Consider the following 20,884-nt stretch of genomic DNA (forward strand, 5'->3'; position numbering starts at 1 on the left):
ACTCCAGACCTTGTATAAGATTTGGATATAAAAGAATGAGAGCTCTTCATCTCAAATGCCTGTTTGAGACCAGTTCCTTATTCTTAAAAACTCATTCACAATTCTTAGTGAGAGATCAAGGATTTACCATTGGCTGAATTAGTTATGCTGGTGGGAAGCTTTAGAGCAACTGCCTCTTCTGGAGGGAGAGCATGATCTGGGAGAGTCCAGAATTGCAACTTATATGGTTTCACAGTTTATGATTTTATGTTTAAAACTAATGTCAATCCTCAGTATTTACTTTTACCTGTAAGTCTTCATGTCCATTCTAAAAAGAATCATCCATATTTACTGAGACAATAATAAGAAGGTTAAAAACACTTAAAACACATTTATAGTTAAGAACAACCATGCCACTGTTATGCCCCTCGAACATACAGGTGCATCAGTATTGAACTTCAGCCTCAACAGCTGGATCAGTCATGGCTAATACTATATCACATAAGTGAAACAGCTTAATATTTCTGGATACAAAGATGGATAAGAAAAAATACATTTTGTTAAGCTATTTTTTAAAAAAGCTTTAGTAGACCAGTATCTTACCTATGTTCAGCAGCTGGAACAGAATATCCTGGAACTGGATCTTTTGTACCGTAGTACTTTTTAATTAATGCAATTCCTGCTACTGTGTCTGTTCCTTTGAAGTTCACCAAATGAGCTGAAGCTCCTATTCCTGCAGTCTGAAAAAGACACAACTTTCAGTTGCCACACTAAATATAGAAGCCTAAATCCAGTCACCACCTAGCAGTAGTTTATAACAGCAAAACCTTCTCAGTTCCTGTGTCACCAATACCTTCTTCATGCATTCACACAGGAAAGAGCTTCCATACAGAAAAAACCTCTCCCAATCTAGTGCTTGCAGCTCAGGCACACTCACCCCCCCACCCCAGATCTCCCCCCTCCACAATAAGTCCAAACACCGTGCTCTATGCGGTCACAATTTCACTGCTGAACAGGGACAAAATTGTTAACAGATACATGCTACAATCCTTTATAGTTAAGAACAATTAGACTTCTCAAATTATTAGGTAACTAGTATTACCTCTTGTGAAGAAACTCCTCTGTAGCCAAAGTCATGCAGTTTATATTCCAGTCCTTCTAAGCTGCCAGAAGTCTCTAGCAAATATTTGGCCAAAATCTTTTTCTGCTCTCTGGAGTTTGTTGCCACTGTGATTGGATACCATGACTGCACAAGAATAGTCTAAAACAAAACCCATCACATTATTAGGTGTATGTTTGCTTAGGACTTAAGAATCCCCACTTGACATTTAATCGGGCACAAAAAGGTCTATTTATTTTCATCACCCATTTGGAAAGTATCGATGCCTCCAACAGTTTGCTTTAGAGCTAAAGTAATTAGCCTTTATAATACTTTAATAACGTAGACCAGGTATTGACCATCTCAGGAGTTATCACTCCCAAGCTACAGACACACAACTGCCCTCATCCTCCTTTCCTTGTGGATAAAAATACTGGTGTGAATTTCCTGTAAAATTATTACCACCTCTTGCCAGGTAAGGAAACAAGGTCTGTGTAAGAACACTTGAAAAAAAAAAAAAAAAGAATTCAGGCATATTTAAGGCAGAAAATAAAAGCTGCCAGACGTTCCCCTTAAACCAATAAGGGATTCAGCCTTTAATTTAAGAGCATTAATATTTACTTAGAAAAAACATGTTAACTTCCCAAAACTGACCTCAATCCAATTCGTGAGCCAGTAGCACTCTGGATCTGTGTTTTCTACTGTGAAAAGAACATTTCCTCTGGGAATTACAGAGCCCTCTGGAACAGCCTTTATTTCTATAGGAAGATGACCATCATATTTCTGTGTAAGAAACAGTGACGTTGTTAAACATCAGGAAAGTTTAGGACCTACCTCTCTTTATTTGACTGCAATGGATAAAAGTCAGGCTGTGAGTTTATTGATAAAGCTTTCTTCTTCATTTCTTTCAACCCTTAAAATAATTTGGTTTGTTTGCACACCCCCAGCCCAAATAAATAAAAAAAAAAAATCCATGTTTATCAAAAAAGGAGGAAAATCCTGTAACCTAAAAAATAGTCTCTTTACCAAACCAAATGATGATTATCAGTTGTATTCCTTGTGCAATTTGACTTAGGAATACTTAAATATTCTATTAAAATACATGAATTCTATCTACAGAACAAGAAATATTTGCTACTCAGTTTTCTTCAGTGCTTTCACATGAAGTAAGCTAAAAAAAAGTTTAGCTATTATCTAGGTCTTAAAAAATCCCTAGTTTTGCTTAGTATAGATGTGTGATTTGTTAATTTATTAGAGTAGGATCCATTTAACATCTATTTTAAAAAAATATTTTATCATCTCAATTATTCAGTAAACATGAAATCTAATCTTGAAGTGTCGTTCTTTTGTCAAATTCAGTCTTTCATGCCTGAAGGACTAAACCTTGTGTGGAATATGCCTTCTGAAAAAGAGTAAGCTGCAAAAAGTTACTCTAAAAGAGTAATTATACCTTTCTGAAAAAGCTTTGCAAACTAAGCTGATAATACTTGTAAGTGTTTTGTATATTAATATTTTTGACAGAAAGCTTCTCATTAGATATTCTTTAAAGGCAACAAAAATTGTATCAATTCAGAGAAATTACACAGATTCATAAATTGCATCAAAACCTATTCTCCAGTGCCCCAAACACATCAGAAGTCTCTTCTACACCAGAGTTTAAAAGTTTCTTCCAAAGTGTGATATGCTGAAGCAAACTGTGTTTATATACCACACAGGGTTTAGTTGTCAGACTTGGAGATGTCTGTTCTGGTTTAAAAAAGGACATGAAGCCTTCAAAAAGGCTCACGATAATTTATTAATACAGTATGCAAGGGGTATGCAAGAAGGGTTCTTTTGACTAAGCCAAAAGCATGCAGTGAAACGGAATTAAACAATGTTAAAACTCAGTGTGGACAGACATGCAGCATTAAAAGCGTATTAATTTAGTTTAGCCAAAGAGTGATCAAGATTACTTTAAATACAGATGAGAGCAGTTCACAATGTATAACATAGCTTAAACACAAATATGGATTGAATTCACATCTGTAGTTATTTCAAATGGATCCAAGTCCTCTACAAACCTCCCCATAACTCCCTCTTAGAAATTAATTTTTCTCTTGGACCCCTTATGGCCCGCCCTGGTTACAAGATGCCATCCACATGTATTCATAGACAGATGCCACCATAAAATACATACAGTCAGGGTATCCAGAGAAAAAATAAATGCAAAGAACTAAAAATTGTGTTCTCAAATGCCAAAAATATCCATTCACTAGAACCCACAATGAAACTTTGCATTTAATTAAACTGCAGAGATTAGAACAGCTCTGATGAATGCTACTAGTCTGAATCTGCTGCTTTTATACAGAAGAGATGTTTGCAATTACTTGAAGACTGACACCTTTTTAGACAAAAGGAAAAGAGGATAATTGTGGAAAGACTTAATTTGGAAGGATTTGTGTGTCAGAAGTGCTCAAGCCTTGTATTTCATAATAAAGTTCAACTTAATTATCCTGAAAAATTTAGGAAACAATTGAACGGAACATGTATTTTCTGGAACTATTTCCACATGCAAGAAGTTGTAATGCTTTCTGCATTAGAATAAAAATGGTTATGATTAGTTACAGAAAACAATGTAAATGATGCAAGCAACCACTAAGCGCTCTATTATACATGGAGACTTGCCAACAAGCCCCCACTTAGACTAGCTGTCTGACAGCAGCCATAAATCCTTATTACCTGCAAAACCATATTTGGCATCTGAAAGGATAAAAATTACTTTTCTCAAAGGAATTACAATTATATGATTATTCTTTGACAGCTGCTACTCCCTGCACACTAAACATAAAAAGCTAAATTTATCCAGTCTTTACTATCATGGTTAAAAGGAGAGACAGTTTTATTTATTCTACAGTTGATTCATAAATCCTTCATGATCATCTCATACTATTTTCTTAAGTTTTTACCTCCAGAATATAGTTCCATCCCTTTTCATTGAAGACATCATCTTGAAAATGCTCCCTATATACTTCTTTGGCTTCCTTGATTTTCTCTTTGGTCACTACTTTACCTGTGGTTTCAGAAACAGATGAAAGCTTAGAAACTGATGATACTCATCAAATTATAAAAAAGTATAAATAACAAAAAAGTTCAGACACAGAAAAGTCACTTTGCCTCCAACAAAGACATGGAAAACATGTCAAATGCAGTACACTAACTATGTAAAAAACAAATTTTACATCCATTTATTATATAGATTAGGATGCTCAAGAAACCAACAGGATAAAATAAACATGGTTTGCATGTGACTCAGGAACAGTTGAAGATCACTACTATTTTATGACAGTCAATAACCTGTCAAGAGTTTTAGTAGCAGTGCTTTCCCAGAAAAATGCGATGATTGTGCAAGTCAGCACATGCAACAAGACATGACCAGACCAGCACAAGGGTTAAGCTACGCTGCTTCAGGGAGAATCACCATGGAGAGGCTGCCTTACAACCAGTCTTTGATTAACCACTTCTGCGACAGGAACTGACAGACTAACCACATTATTTGAACGAGAATTGCTACTACTTTAGGACCAATCATCTACTGGAAACGTTAGAGAACAATCCTCAGATTGCTAAAGAGAAAAGAAACAAGACTATCAAGTGTTTTGATTATGGCCAAATTCCAATATTTGGCAGAATTGGCAGAGATATTTGTGGATTCTGGATCAAGACAAAGATCTGTAAGCCATTTGACTAAAGTTTTCCTTCTAAAGCTTAGCAGAAGGCAACTTGCATTCAGGTCAGAACAGGTGATATTTACACATAATGTAAAAAAGCAAACAAAATCTTAAACTGCATCAAGGAATTTCCAGGTGTTACTCTTAAAATTGTCAATACTGAAAACACTTTCACACATAGCCACTGTATTCAAGTCTACACTGAGTGGCAACCAAAATTTAAGGGACATTAAAACCATTATTAGCTTACATAGTAACTACAGAAAATACAGACTAAAGGTTACGTTCAAAATATGAGATGTATTTTCTCCTGAAACCTTCTATCTTCTTGTGATTCCATGCACAGTCTTGCCTGTTTCCATTCATTTCAGTTTAGCCTACTGAAGTTGGGATATGAACATCTCTTCATTTTTAATAAGCCATTGGCATGAAGAAACATAGTAGAGAGTTATCTGAATTAAGAAGTCAATACCGTTTTAGAAGAGTGGGCATCCCATTTTCAGAATCACATAAGTAAGATTTTATGCATGTCATAAGTGCAAGTCACTACCTGCACTGTGCCAGGATAACCTGGAATTATTTCAACTACAAAACTCCAGCAAGGCTTGAGAAAAAAAAAATATTTACAGGTAAAGGTTTACAAGAATTTGAGACAGTTACCTTTTAAGTACTTATTCAGAATGTACTGCAAACCATAAAAAACAGTTTCTTCATATTTCACTTTCCTTAATTTGGAATTTTCAGTCTTCTTTTCACGACATTCAAAGTAGGAATATACTTTGCTTGTATTGGGTGGATATTGCTTGTAGTGTGTAACCTACATTAAGAAAAACTTCAGTAAGAGCTCAAAACATCACCACAAAGCACAAGAGAAATAATATTTGTATGTTAAAGCTTAGAGTAATTCCAGCTCTCCTGTACTATTATCATTCATCCATTTACATGCAACACAGTAAGTATTTAGGAGATTTCCCCTTTTTTAGCCACCTTCAATTTTTAGTTCAGAAATACTGTCTTCCCTATCTTATTCTTTGCTTTTGCATCAAGCCTTTCCCGCCCAGTAATCTGTGTGGTCAGCTCTTCCACTCCCCTGATGACTTTGCTTTGATTAACTGGGAAAGACACTGGCTAGGATTTTAGGAGCAGCACTGAGCACCAACATGCCAGGTCAGTTTTCACTCTCCCATGCTCTGGCCAAGCCTAATAGCTACAGGAAGCACAAAGTTGTCTGCCACTACCAAAGTGGAGGCACTCACTGTATTTAATTGATGTTTTGAAGGCTATAATCACATAGTTCAAATAAGAGCCATCCAAGCTAAAGAAGGCATCGACAATGGCCTTTTACCCAAGTGTTTCATTCACCAGGAGCAGAGTGGGTTTCTCAAACCCAGATTATATCAAAGCCAGTTTACAAACCTATTACTGTTGGTAATGCCGTTAAAATCTACCTGAGGTTTGTACCTCCCCATGAATTTTGCTAGATGGACGTTTTCCCAATCTTTGAAAAAGTTCATGTTAAAGGAAGCATGAAAAGTTACAGTCTGAAAGTGTGTAGTACATGGAAATTGGTTATATGAACATATAATGTCATGCTGGATTCAACCCTAAAAGCTTTTTTTAGCTACCGATAGTAATTCTACCCAGAAATTTACTTTTGGGTAATGTATCGTTTGGAACAAGTACACTCTAAACATTAACAACTTACACCTGAAAAATCATTATCTCCTAAAGTGTAAAAAGCAAGCTCCATGCAAAATCTGTAATTCCATATTAAACAAAATAAAAAGAATACACAGTGACATAAATTTAATACTATCAATGTTTAAATTACATAATACAGAAATCAGCTTAGGGCACTCCCAAAGGTGAAGCTATTAAAAAGTTTTCTTAAATTATGCTGAAAAGTCCGTGAACAAGTCTACACATTCCATAAGGGAAAACTATTCCTATGGCAGAGTAAAGCACCACCATACATCAGAACAAAACTCAGAGCTGTGAAAGTTGTGTCTTTCTCAAAAGCCCAGAATTACAGGTTAGAGCACGAGTTTATTACAAGTTTCTTGCTGCAACTTCTTACTCCAAATCACCTTAAAACTTTTTGTTTCTAATAACACAAAGAATTGGAAAAGGGATAGTTTAAAAAAACAGGACAATAAGGAAGAAGTGGTTAATGTATCTCTGACACTTTCCAAATAAAATATTTGAAGGTTTCCCTTACCTGTGTTGTTAAAACTGCATATTGAAGGATTTTAAAAATACAGTTTCTTTTTCCTCTCAAATGCCATTTATATTTAGTATTTCATTCAGCTTGGACAATGAACTAGACCGCTCAACTGAATTTTTTGGTTCTCCTATATCAGCACAACGCTGTCGTGGTTGCATTTCCAATGTTGCAAGGAAACATTTGAATAATAAAAAGGTCATTTTTCAGATCTTTCCATTATCTTTACTTGTATGACGTTTTCAAGGCCAATCGAATAAAACCCAAGCTTGTCACAGCAAGTTTTTTCACGTTTACTTCAAACAAAGCACTGCAACGCAGGCATTTAATGGAACACAAACCTATTCTGTTCCAATTCCACAGCCACTTGAAAGCAGAACGTTTAAGAGTAGCAATGTTAGACCCAAAGACAAAACCTGACTTTTAGATTTAGTTCGAGCTATTCAGAAATGTATCACTCCACAAATTATAACATGTCCTTTCTTAGTTTTACGCAGAACTTTCAAAAAAGTAAATCACACTGCCAGCTCACAGAAAGCTCTTCACGATATGATTATGTTTAAAGGAAAAAAAAATCCAAACAAAACAAAACACACACATCCTAACCTCTTCTCCCCCGCTTACTGTGGAGCAGTCAAAAATATGCTCTGTTTGACATGTCTTTCTAACTGGTGGGAATATGAATATGCACACACACAACCCCCTTAAAAAAACTTGTATTAAATGGACTCCCAAGAAAAAGCATGTAACAAATCATTAGAAGGTTCATTCACTGTAAGGCACAGAAAGTAGAAACTCCTTGCTTCACCTGTTGCCACTTCAATAAGTTACAACAACTGTATGAAAAATTTTGCTCTTTCTTACAACTGGGACTGGACTTTAACTTGGTGCTTCTTTATGATTTGATTATATCACCTGGGAACTCTATTTATTTCCATTCTTCATCCTAGTGGCATGCTACAGCTTCATGATTTCAGATTAAGCAACACAGAGCCCACCAGCTTAAAATGCACAGAGCAGACATCTCAAGAACAATTCCCCAAACCAGTATCTGAATTCCTTGTGACAAGCTGTGCTGGGTTGACCCTGGCTGGAGGCCAGGTGCCCACCAAAGCCACTCTATCACTGTCCTCCTCAGCAGGACAAGGGAGAGAAAATAGAATGAAAGGCTCATGGGTCAAGATAAGGACAGGAACAGATCACTCACCAATTACCATCACAGGCAAAACAGACTCAACTTGGGCAAAAAAATTAATTTAGTTTATTGCCAATCAAATCAGAGTAGGACAATGAGAAATAAAGCCAAATCTTAAAGACACCTTCCCCCCACCTCTCCCTTCTTCCTGGGCTCAACTTCACTCCCCATTTCTCTGCCTCCTCCCTGCCAGCGGCACAGGGGGACGGGGAATGGGGGTTGCGGTCAGTTCATCACACCTGGTCTCTGCCGCTCCTTCCTCCTCAGGGGGAGGACTCCTCACACTCTGCCCCTGCTCCAGCCTGGGAGACAGCTCCTCCCACGGGAGACAGTCCTCCACAAACTTTAACATGGATCCTTCCCATGGGCTGCAGTTCTTCACCAACTGCTCCAGTGTGGGTCCCCCATGGGGTCACAAGTCCTGCCAGCAAACCTGCTCCAGCATGGGCTCCTCTTCTCTCCATGGGGCCACAGGTCCTGCCAGGAGCCTGCTCCAGCACGGGCTTCCCACAGGGTGACAGCCTCCTTTAGGTGCCTCCACGTGCTCTGGTGTGGGGTCCTCCATGGGCTGCAGGTGGATATCTGCTCCATCACCACCACCACCCTCCATGGGCTGCAGGTAGAATCTCTGCTCAGGTGCCTGGAGCACCTCCTCCCCCCTCCTTCTTCACTGACCTTGGTGTCTGCAGAGTTGTTCCTCTCACATATTCTCACTCCTCTCTCTGGCTACAATTGCTTTTTGTGGTTTCTTCCCCTTCTTAACTCTGTTATCCCAGAGGCACCACCACCATCACTGATGGGCTCGGCCTTGGCCAGCAGCAGGTCTGTCTTGGAGCCGGCTGGCATTGGCTCTTTTGGACATGGGGGAAGCTTCTAGCAGCTTCTCGCAGCTTCTCACAGAAGCCACCTCTGTAGCCCCCCCTGCTACCAAAACCTTGCCACAAAAACCCAATACACAAGCTCTAGAGCTTGCTGTTCTATCTATAACGGTCCAAGCAAAATAAAGAAAACTTACATCCACATCACACTGCCTACTCAGGTTTCTTTTAAAAAAGTTTAATTATCCAACTTACTAATTATGGGCAGGTTGCTGAAGTCAACGCCTATGTTATAATGACAGTTTGTGTGATCTTTGGCTTCCATGTTTAAGAAGATATTTTGCTTTTGCAGTTCAAAGACATTTCCTCCTGCTCAATGTTTGTCTCCATCAAATGGGTTACATGCCCAAAATTAGCTGAAGGTGTACAGTGCACAAATTGAGTCAGTGTCACCTTTTCCTATTGCATTTAAATACAGGGTTTTTAGGGACTTCTCATTCTAGCTCAGCTTTGAAGCACGATCACAAAACATGATGCCCTGGCTGCAAATCAGAACTCGAGCGCCGAAATCAGGCTGGAATGGTAACAGCCAGATTTATCCTTTATGTAGCATACCCGGGGAAACAGCTTCTTCAGACTACCTTGCTGGCAGTTTCAATGTAAAAAACCCACTCAAGTTCTTCAAACATTAAATCACAGATTTAGCTAATTTTTCTGACATTAGATATACCGGCCAGTGACCAGACAATAGTTATTTCTAGGCATTTAAGCCTAAATAAAAATTTTGTATATGATAGAAATGTCAATTTATCAATTAAGTTGCTTCAAGTACTTGAAAGAGATAATGAACTAATTTTACATCAGTTATATGTGTAAGATTCAATTATATTCTTCACACATTAGAATCTATTTAAACAGCGAAAGATATACATCCCTGGCAATTAAGACATTTACATCTAAGCAATATTTACAGCTGTAATTTTAAATAACTTGTGCTTCCTTTGACATTCCACAGTGCTATTACTTGTATATATAAAGCTGAAACACCCTTTGCCTGTCTGCAAGGCTTCTCACAGACTACTCAATATTCAAAGATACAATCACAATCTTATAAGTACCACACTTTCCAACCACTGCTTGCTCCAGGCATGCTGTATAGGTACACCAGAAGTTAAGCACAAGACCTACGTCCCCTGTTCACTTATCTGGGCATCTGTTTTGCTTCCAAGCTCTTAGGCAGGGCACCATACCTAGCAGAAGCATCTGCTCAGAAAACATCACGGCAGCTCTGATTGTTAGCTGGACTAATAGCGTACGGAGAAATAATACCCATCCACCTTAGCGATGGTCAGGAGTTTTGGTATGTAGTTAAAATGCCTGGTGGTAAAAACAAAAAGTCTGAAAAAACAATCAAGCTGCAGGGAGCAGGAACAGTTCACAGAAGACACAAAGAATGCCACTGAAAACAACCAAACCAAATCAACAAACAAAAAAACCCAAAAAAACAAACAAGGCACTCAGACAATCAAAACTATGCTTCAAAAAAATGCCTGAACTTTCCTTGTTGTCAGATCAAGTTTTGCATCCTTCTGTATTCTAAAGAAGAGTGGAAAGAACAATCAGTGACAACATACAATATTTGAAATGTATTTTATGTGGTTTACAGATCGAGGCAGTATTGATAAACCTATGCTTTCAGTTAGGGAATGACAGAAGCAGGACTTGTACAGACATGGTCTTGATAAGCAGGAGTGACTATAAAGCCAAAAGGAACCCCTTCTCTACAGAAAGAAAAGATAACAAAAAACCCCACCCACAAACCAAACAAAAGCCCCTACTGGGATTAAGAGACCCTTACGAGAAAACAAAACCCCAAAATATCTTCAAAGGCCTTTTGATTTTTAGTTCAAAGACTGTGGTTTAGGTTTTGTCTACAAAAAGTATGACAAACAGCTTTGGAATAACCATCTACAACAAGGTTATGTACTATGACTGAAATAGAGCACTTTTATTCCAGTTGTGATAGCTCCTTATTAAATTTAATCCAAATAAAGGTATATTCTGAACAAAGAATACCTCCACAAGGACTACTTAACTAAATCAAGTCAACCATTTGAGAAAAACCATGAAGCACAAATTGCATTTAGATCAGCCATCCAAAAAACCCCACTCCAAACATTAAGAGTTAATTTTTAAGAAAAAGAAATTAACAGGTATTCATCACAAAACAGGGATGACTGAGGTAAAGGCTGCATTTTTATAGGCTAAATAAGAAAACCTTTGGCATAAAAGCCAAATAATCTTATAATCTACAAGCATTGTTAGACAAGAGATTGCAATTAGGTGATTTTAAAAGGTTACTGAAGTCTGTACAGCTCAACCATTTGAAAACATGAGAAAACCAGATCTGCAATGAATAGTGAAGTCAGGCATGGCCAAATTCTCCACAGGTGGTTTATTCCTGGTGCTCAGCTAGGTCAGATGGGTGCTAACATGAGCCATCAGAAAGATGCTTCTAAGACCTGCCTACAGTGAAGAAAACAAATCGCCAAAGATCTAGCCAGCAGGGTCTTGCCTGTATCATAACTCTGCAAGTGATGATGCCAGTTCAACTAAGATGGTATTTGAACTTTCTGGAGTTATTTTGAAAAATCTTTAGTGCAGAATGGGTACAGAACAACTCAGCTACTGAACCCATGGCACTGTAGAACCAGAAACATGACAAATCAGAGGGAGAGGTGGAAGATAAGCCAGAAGGAGCGTGGCCCTGGATCTAGCAGCTGGGCCACTCAGCCTTGGCACTTCAGGTCTGCAGCAAGGAATTAGTGCCCAAGGTGTGGGTCGGTCACTGTACTGCAAGCCTCATACGTACACTGGAGCGAGCTATATCCTTCCCCGTGTAGGTGAATGTCAACTGTAGCCTGGTTTATGTGACAAGTGAAAATGAGAACTACAGTTGTGGGGTGCAGTGTCAGAATAGCTTGTTGATGCTGGAAGAGACATTTGGGGCGGTCCTCATACACAACTTACTGCAGTGGTGCTTCTGGCATTTACACTGGGGAGACTTCTGCAAAGCACCACTGAGATCCCCATTAGTTACAGTATTACATATTATTTGAAAATGTTGTGGAAAGAGACCATTACTTGAAAGACTTTTACCTAAACCTTTATGAGGTTTAACCAATGGAGCGGTTAAAAGCAAAGGTTGCCTATAACCTATATGGAAAACGACATTGTTAATGACAATGAGGCAATGAACCAGTGCTTGGGAACAAGGGAATGCTTTATCAGATATACCTCACTGGGGTGAGATGTAACCAACAGCAGTTATAAGATATTGCTGACCCCCTTCAGGAAAAAGCCCCACAACTGTGACTAGCAGTTATATTCAACAAGGATGCTTTTGTAGCTTTCAAAGCAATCACAAAAGGAATGCACACCACAAACAAAAGTGGAAATGAAAACCAAACCAAAAGTCAGTGTGGTTAAATGATAAGCTTATTTGAACACAAGAGGAAGCCTCAGAAGAAACAATCTTTAATAAATCAACAAAAAGGGCATCCAACAACAGCAGGTAAAGTGAAAGACACTTGCAAGCAAGTACCAAAAAAAAAAAATCTAATAGTCAAGTACAAACTTACTATTTTGGTTATACAGGAGCTTCAAATTACCATAGGAAAGTAGTCTTAGAGAAACTCCAGACCCTTTATTAAAAATGTGTATGAGAAGCAAATACAGATTAAGATAATGTTTGAGACCTAAAGTGAGAATATTGGGAGATATCTGCCTTTATGAGATGAGACGGATAAACTAACGCAGGTTATGACTGAAAGCTAATCTTGTACCACTCTGTATTCTAGTTCATCCATCATCTCTTATATGTGTATTGAAAAATAAGAGGACCAGAGGTGAGAAAAAAAAAATTCATTTAAGAGATCAGTCAATACTAAGAAAACTAAGGAGAGCACATGCAAGAAACTGAATTCCTATGGAAGCTGCACATTATCAACAGAAATGCTGTAAGTGACCACATCCACATTCATTTAAAAAACAAGTTCAGGTGTAAGCACTAGAACTGTGTATATTCTAAATTGCTCAGAGAAAACACAATGTTTAAAAAAGGTAATACTTTACAGCAGATTTCTTTACCACCAAAAATTTCCCTGTGTTTTGCATCCAAGATTATCATAACAAAGATGACAAAACGCCTTATGTTTACTGTTTACACATTTGTGAATAGTCAGCTGTACTACTTCACATACTACTACAAGTTTCCTGTTCCTCAACAAAAAAAAAAAAGCATTTACCTTTTCAACAATGAAAGTTGCAATGACTCTGGAAGGGGTTACTTTCCACTAATTTAAAAATTGGCTGCATTCTGTACAGTTGTGGTGTTCCTTTAGAGCAATGATGCCTTGGGGTTTGTAACAGGACTGTGTGAACGCAAATCAAAACTTGGAAGATAATGAAACTAGATAGAGCAAAGACTGCTTCTTATGAGGAGTGCTGAGCCAGAAGTTTCCAATGGTTTTCCACTGACAGAATTACAGGAGGTAAGAGAACACATTCACACCCCTACCACAAGTTTTTAATTTAAAAAAATAAATATATTTATACACATATGGGCTGCTGAAAAGAATATTTTTTAGTCATTAAGTACCAGGCAAAACCAGTAAGCTAAAGAGTACTCGTGTCTTTTCCTTGCATACCTCTAGCCTTCTAAATAAAGAATACACAGGCTGTCAGAGCCTGGAATAAACACATACTCACGTGAAGTGCTTCAGATGTAAGTGCTCTCCTACATCCATAGATGTAGGAAATGCAGAGTAAAAGAAGTCATTCAAAGTGACAAATACTTAAAAATGAACAAGTAAGGCATACAGAGTTAAAACATATATGCTTTCTTGAAGCATCCAGAAAGAACTGAATTCTGAAACAGATCTCATTTACAGTCTAGATAGCAAGTCAGCTCCTCTATGGGGTAATTGCATGGCAGCTTATAATAGCTACCAGCTTAATTACAAAACATTCCAAGCAACAGTAATACATTTCATTGGTAAAAGCAAAATAAGCTATTATTACTTTAGTGAACAAGGTTCAGTCCTCATTTTGATAGCCTTTCCCCACTTGCAGCTCATGGTCCTTCCAATCCAGGCCTGGTGTAAGCCAGTCACTGGTATCTTCCAACTGAACACCACAGCTCTGCTAAGCTGAAACTCTCGATACAGTTTCAGACTACATCTACCCTGGAAGATTTCTTGCCTGTGCAGAAATAAACAAATATGGGATAAACAGAGCATTGGGAATCAAAGAGAAAAGAACCAGAGAGGTGGTGTGTCAACAGTGTCAGATGAATGAAGAGCTAAAGGGCATGGACCCTTTCGCTTGGGAAGTGCAATGAGTGAGCAGAACACTCACTGTTGCAGAGGGGCAAGATTGCGAGGACTTCTTGGTATAGACACAAGAGACACATCATGCAGCAGGAACAGTGAGCTTCAAGAAGCCTGCTGATATTCCCTCACTTGCAGCTTTTTAGCAACGAGGATTTTGACTTCAAATGCTTCCCTTTTTCAGCAATACTGAGCCACTAGTAGAAAACTTTACTATTTAAAGCATCATTGCTATACTGGATATTCACACAAAGAGGTTCCCCAGACAACACTGCATTGATGAATCTCTGGAAAGTCTTATGATCCAAAGAATTAAAAAGACCGCTGTTATTTACCAGAAATACGTACACATACCATACCATATGTCCACACCCAGACTCTGAGAGGATGGTATATAATACCCAGCACACAGGAGGAATTACACTATGGGGGGATTTGGAGAAGCTTAAGAATATGCCACAAAGTATACAAGAAGAAAAAACCTAACTGATGTAAAAAACATTTATCTTGTTACAGGGGTTAGAGACAAACTGGACAATTTGAAGCCCAGCCTCAAAATTCTGGAGCACTTGTACAATTCAGTAAGCTCCAGTTCATAATGGAAGCTCAGGACTGGGTCCAGTGTGTAGCAAGTCTCTCAAATTCACCCACTGGAAACTATTCCTATCTAGATATATTGAGTATACTAAAGATTAGCATGATACTCAGACGTTTTTGAAAAACAGCTTTTAAGATTCTGAAACTGAATATTTAATAATCTTCTATGACTTAAGAGGAAATGTCCTATGATGCACACACAGACAGGAATATAGTTTAGAGGGAGGGGAGGCCAGATTAACTGTCAACAGACAAATCTTGGCTTACCAAATTACTTTGGTTTTGAATTTTTATAGGCACTAAATCAGTAACCAATTTTCTCTCCACCCCAAATTTCCAACTGTAGCAACAGAGAACTGGGACACTGGAGCTAACACTCAAATAGTGAGTTGTGACAAGATGTGACGCTGCAATACCACAAGTTTTTACTCACGGACAGCTGCCTAAGATAGGGTTGTACTGTTTAGGATGGTCTGCACATTTCCCCACCCCACCCCTGAGCTGTTTATTTCCACATGACTTTCGTCACCAACATTAGTTTGTATGGATCAGCATCTGCTGCAATAGGATGACCAAGTAAGCTTCTGAACTGATATGTGTTTTTCCTCAGAACCTGAATGTTACATACAGTACTGCACACAAATAGATGCTATGATTGTGGATGCAGCAGCAAAAAAAAAAGAAAAAAGAAAAGCACACGAGATCAATTCTCAATTTTGTTTTAATTGCTAGTAAGAGTATTTAGTAACTCCTGTAAAAAGCTTGATGTTGCAAACTACCAGATATTTTCGTGCAATTGTTACTGAAAGTGCTCTCACTAAGTGTGTTTCATTGATTAGGAAATGACAGTATCATTCAGGGAGAAGATAAGTGATGTTTGCTTATATTACCTAACAAGATAAAAGAAGTCACTTGTTTAAGCATTATTCAAAGATGCTGGAGTTCCTAAGACTTGGAAAAAAAGCATACAGGAAGAGAGACAAATTGAATAGCCCTAATAAAGCAAAGTGCACAGTTTCAACTGTTTTTAATATAATACAAACTGCTCCTAGTTGCCACCAAAAACTTTATCCAAATTCAGTTTTAAACTGGGAAAAAACCTCAGGCCTTTACTTGACCTCTTTAAGATTTCTACCACTCCTGGAATGTTACCAAATCATCTTTCCTATGAAAAAGCAAACAAAACAGAAGTGAACTGGTCATCTGTCATCCCAGCGCTCCTCACTGACACTAATCCTAGAGCAGATCCGGTGAATTTAGGAAAAGTAGTGTGCAAATTCGATTTAAAATAGATATTGTTTAAACCCAGGCCTACAGTATTTAATGTGACTAGTCTCATACATGGAAGAAAGTTGGATCTTCCATATCTGAGTAAGTTTGATAACAAGCACTTAAACATAGTTCTTAAAGAGCACTGTCACTAGATTAAGCCCTTCATGAAAGCAGTTTTGTGAGCCCCCAACAGCAGCGTTAAAATGCTCCGACTGAGCTGCTCTAAGATTTGTCAGCAGTCTAACACACCCTTCTACAAACAGCAACAATAAATGTTAAGAATTTCTTTACAAAAGGAGCACCTTTATGTAACTTCATATAATAATAATAACACAGAGAAGCTGAAAAAGGTACAACAGCACAAGTCAGCAATCGGAGGACATACTGAGGCTTGTACTTCGGTAGTTAGCCAGTAACAAGACCTGGCCATCACATCATATTTGCTTTTTTCAACTCTTCTATGCAGAAGTATTCCCCCCCCAAAACCCATCTGAGTGGTCAAACCTTTAAAGGACTATAACATAATAAATGCTTTATAAAGATAATCTGGATTGATACCATAGTTTTTTTTAGGGTACCAACAACCTCTTTGACATTGCAATGCAGCTCCTGAAAAAAAAAAAGTTAATTTTTCAGTCTAGGAGACACAGGGCACATCTATACGACCAGACTCGGGGAGTCACACGCTGGCTCTGCCCAGTGTCCAGAAACCGTATGCTTACATTAATACAACGCTGCGCAGAAGTAGGACTTGGGCCTGGGCATACTCACGTTGTGAGGCACGTCAAGAGCTCCTGGGCTAGAAATCACCGTATCGGAGTGTGGACAGTGCAGCCGTACTTGGCCATTGCTATCAAGCAACACTATTTTCAAGTAATTTCACGGAATGAAGGGAGGACTGTGAAGCGTGAACCCCTACTCTGAAGCACCTTGCCTACCAAATTTGACACTGCAATGACCAGAAACTAAGCAGAGGACTAGAAAATACGGATTTTGAGTCAGCCGGTTCCTCAGAGCACTCTGCACCGCAACCAGATACAAAACTGCAGGCAGCCAGCAACCGGCAGTTTCGCCGCCCGAGTTGAGCAGAGCGGGAGAAACAATCCACGGAAAAAAAAAAACCCAGAACCAAAAAAAAGAGTAACTGCTCTGCTCGTTTTCCACCCTCCTACCGAGGCAACATGTGCGCCCGCTCCCGTCCCCGGAGAGAGAGAGAGAGAGAGAGAGAGGGCGGGCGGGCAGCCCGGCGGCCGCCGCGGGCCAGAAGATGCTCGGCAGCAGCAGGCGGCCCCCGCCCCCAGCGTGCCCGCCATGGCCGCCCCTCGCGCCCTGCCCGCCCTGCGCCCACAGGACGGTGGCGCCCACCCCGCCCGCTTTCACTTTCTTTTCTCGCCCGGCCGCCGCCCCCCCTCCGGCAACGCGGCCCCGGGCACCCGGCGGGGCAGCTGGGCTCGACCGCCCCCTCCGCGGCAGGGGGGCTGGGGGGGGGGCAGCCCCCAGCCAGGCCTCCGCGGTCCCCCCTCACGCCGCCCCGAGGCCGGGCACCCTCTCTCACGCCGCGGGGAGGAGGGCGGGGGGCTCCCAGCCCCGGCCAGGCGGGCAGGGGAGGGGAGCCGGTGGCGGCGGGGACGGCCTGGCTCGGCGCCCCGCGGATGGAGCGCCCCGGCGCCAGGCCCGGCGGGTCCGGTGCGACGGTGCCAGGGCGCCCGCAGAGGTGACCCCCGCCCGCCGTGCCCGCGCCCACCTTGTAGGAGTCGGTGGCGAGGAGGATGTTGAACTCGGCCCCCGCCGCAGCGCACTCCATATCGCCGAGCCCGAGGAGGCGCCGCCGCCAGCACGGACAGGACTGGGCTGCGCCGCCGCCGCCAGGCGCTCGGTGTGGGGGGGGGGGGAGAGAGGAGAAAGGGGGAGCGGGGCGGAGACAAGGGGATTACGGCCGGGGGGCGGAGACCTCGCGCGGCTTTCTGCACCGCCGATTGGTTGCACCTCTCCGCCGCCGAAGAACGGGCCGTGCGGTCACTGAGCGGGTGGGGCGGGGCCAGGGCGCCAGGCAGGCTCTGATTGGGCCCGCCGCCTGGTCGGTGCAGGGGAAGGGAGAAGGTGGCTGTGACATCGCGGGAGGCGTGGAAGAGCCCGGTGCTGCACGTTCTCTTTCATTGGATTCCGGGCAGAGGGCAGGAGGGGCGGGGCAGGCTCCGTGACGTCACTCAGCGGCCGGTGCGCGCTCTCTCGCTATTGGCCAGCAGCGCGGCGGCGGGGCGGGCGGGATGCTCGGCAGAGCGGGCGACGCCTCCGGTGGCGGGTGGGGAGGGGGCGGCCAGAGCGGGACGGGAGCGGCGTGCGCATGCGCGGGGTGTCCCGTCTCCCCCCCTCCCCCCGGTTTCGATTCTCTGCGGCCACCGCCTCCGGGCGGCGGTTACGGGAAGAGGCTGGCGGCGGCCTCGGCCCGTGCGGCGGCACTAGCCCTGGCCCTGGCCCTGGCCCTGGCCCTGGCCCGGCCGGCCTGCCTCGGGATGCCGTGCCCAGGGTCAGCCGCTCTGCTGGGTGCACGGTGGCAATATGTAAGGTCAGGGCCCTTGGGCGTGCGTGATGATGATGAGGAGGAGGAGGAGGAGGAGAAAGGAGATGGGCATATATGCTTGGGGAAAGAGGGTAACAAGGTGGAGAACTTGGGGGAAGTAGAAAGCACGTGTGAGCATTCGAAAGGAGCTGCAGTTGTCATACGGACAAGGGTGACCCAACAGCGAAGCGTAGGAGCTGCTGCTCCAGTGAGGCCTCCCATTACCAGGGCGCTGGGATTGCCGTGTGGGAAGGGACTGCCTGGCCTTCCAGGGCATCAGAATCCCCGTCTCTGCCTCCACAGTCCAGCGCCAGTTGCTCCAGTGGAAGAACAAGATACTTCGCTAGAGAACAATAGCCCAGAGAGGCTGTGGATGCCCCATCCCTGGGAGTGTCCAAGGCCAGGTTGGATGGGGCTTTGGGCAACCTGGTCTAGTGGAGGGTGTCCCTGATTCCGTGATTCTATGAATACACCGTAGCGCTCTTTTAAGTAGGTGTTGATCTGAAATGACATGTAAAGATACATATCCCTTCCAAAAGCTTTCTTTTATACTCCTTGTAATTGGTCTTCCAATCTGTGTAAGTACTTGATGGCTTTGAGTCATATTTAGCTATTGTTTGAATTGTGTGGCGGTAGGAAACACTGCTGCTTTGGGAGCAAGTAACAAATACAGTTTCTGGCATAATTATGGCTCTTTCATGATGGGAAGATGGTCTTCATGATGGCTCTTTCATGATGGGAAGATTGCTCTTTACCAGTTAGATGTATGGAAAAATAATAACGTTAAATATTGACCATCCTACTGATCGGTACTGCGTTAAAAAAAACTTGCTTAATTAGCCTTTTCTGTAAAACCATTGATGAATTAACCCTTGGGTTGACATTTGATGATATATAAATCCAAACCCAAAATTGTATAACCAATAACTGTTTATTAAGATGATTCAGAAAAGATGGTTTTCACCAGTCAGATTTTCATAGAAATATGAATATCCAAGAAAATTGCGAAGGATAAGATCAGGAATGGGATCCAGATATTTTAGACCCCATTCTACATCGGTCCTGGTTGATCCATAACTGCACTGAGACACATTCTTTCCATTACCCTTGTGTGCCCCTGCTGAGTTCAGCATGCTCTTGCTTTATGCCATTCCACGTGAGAGAAGCACCAGGTCTTTTGTTTAATTGTGACTACTTACTGTTATACTACTTACTTACTGGTTTGGTTTTGGTTTGTTTGGTTTTTTTTAAAAAAAGGTAAACACTGACAGCCACTAACAATAATCAAGCTATATGAGACTACTTTCATTACTTTTCTCAGGAGGGAAAGGGTACCCATGGAGCAGGAAAAAGTCAGTGAAGCAGTTGGAAACATTAATAAGAGAATATGTGTATCAGGAGTTTCCTGTATGCTTTCCTCTGCCAGCTTGTCTGTGTGCTCTTGCAACAAAATCTGGGAGTAGCAATGGTAATTGCTATTGCTATTATCCACCATGGACTCGCATCTAACTCTTCTTCTTGTCTTAGATTTTCCGCTTGCTCTTTTTCAGTCCCATGGACACGAAGTTGTTCTCTTACTGTTACTTACCCATCACAGCAAAAAAAGTTGCAATTTCCATTTTCCTTGTCAGGGCTCTCTGTAGATCTTCCCGTTCTTACCTCTTTGTCTTGTTTGTTGCTGCATAGCCAACTTGGTCTGCTCTCTTCCATTGGCAAAACTTATCTTAAAGTGCTGTTTACATGCTGGCCTAGAAAACTGCTCTACCTTTTCCCACATCCTCCTTAAATGTAAAATGATTTTTCTGAAGTTGTCTGCACTTGACTCCTTAATTCCTTCTGAGGATTCCTTTCGTGGAGTGTCCCATCAATACGACAACATGATTATGGGATAATTTGAAATCATGTACAAATCTCCCTTGTTTTGTCCCAAAACTTTCTTCTGTGATGTCATTTACATCAGAATTTTCCCCCTTACCACATCCTTTATCTGTGTTTTTTCCACAGGGAAATTTCAGTGCTGCAAAGGATAAGTCTTCATTTTCGTTT

At 41.4% G+C, this 20,884-nt stretch overlaps 1 protein-coding gene across 2 annotated transcripts in view; it reads right to left on the reverse strand.

Annotated features, from left to right (window-relative positions):
* The window catches only part of NAMPT (nicotinamide phosphoribosyltransferase), a 31,156-nt gene extending 12,998 nt beyond the window's left edge, over nucleotides 1–18,158 (reverse strand). Inside the window, exons 1-6 of one of the 2 annotated variants that reach the window (XM_054838154.1) lie at nucleotides 18,023–18,158; nucleotides 5,446–5,602; nucleotides 4,024–4,127; nucleotides 1,733–1,861; nucleotides 1,082–1,240; nucleotides 583–719 (exon numbers count right to left, since the gene is read on the reverse strand). In XM_054838154.1, the coding sequence (XP_054694129.1) occupies nucleotides 583–719; nucleotides 1,082–1,240; nucleotides 1,733–1,861; nucleotides 4,024–4,127; nucleotides 5,446–5,602; nucleotides 18,023–18,082 (746 nt within the window). In that variant the 5' untranslated portion in view covers nucleotides 18,083–18,158. The remainder of the gene's footprint in view (nucleotides 1–582; nucleotides 720–1,081; nucleotides 1,241–1,732; nucleotides 1,862–4,023; nucleotides 4,128–5,445; nucleotides 5,603–18,022) is intronic. The other variant, XM_054838148.1, reaches the window with a different exon arrangement.
* Nucleotides 18,159–20,884: the final 2,726 nt, after the last annotated feature.

The sequence above is a fragment of the Grus americana genome, chromosome 1 (assembly GCF_028858705.1).
Source record: "Grus americana isolate bGruAme1 chromosome 1, bGruAme1.mat, whole genome shotgun sequence".
Taxonomy (NCBI): domain Eukaryota; kingdom Metazoa; phylum Chordata; class Aves; order Gruiformes; family Gruidae; genus Grus; species Grus americana.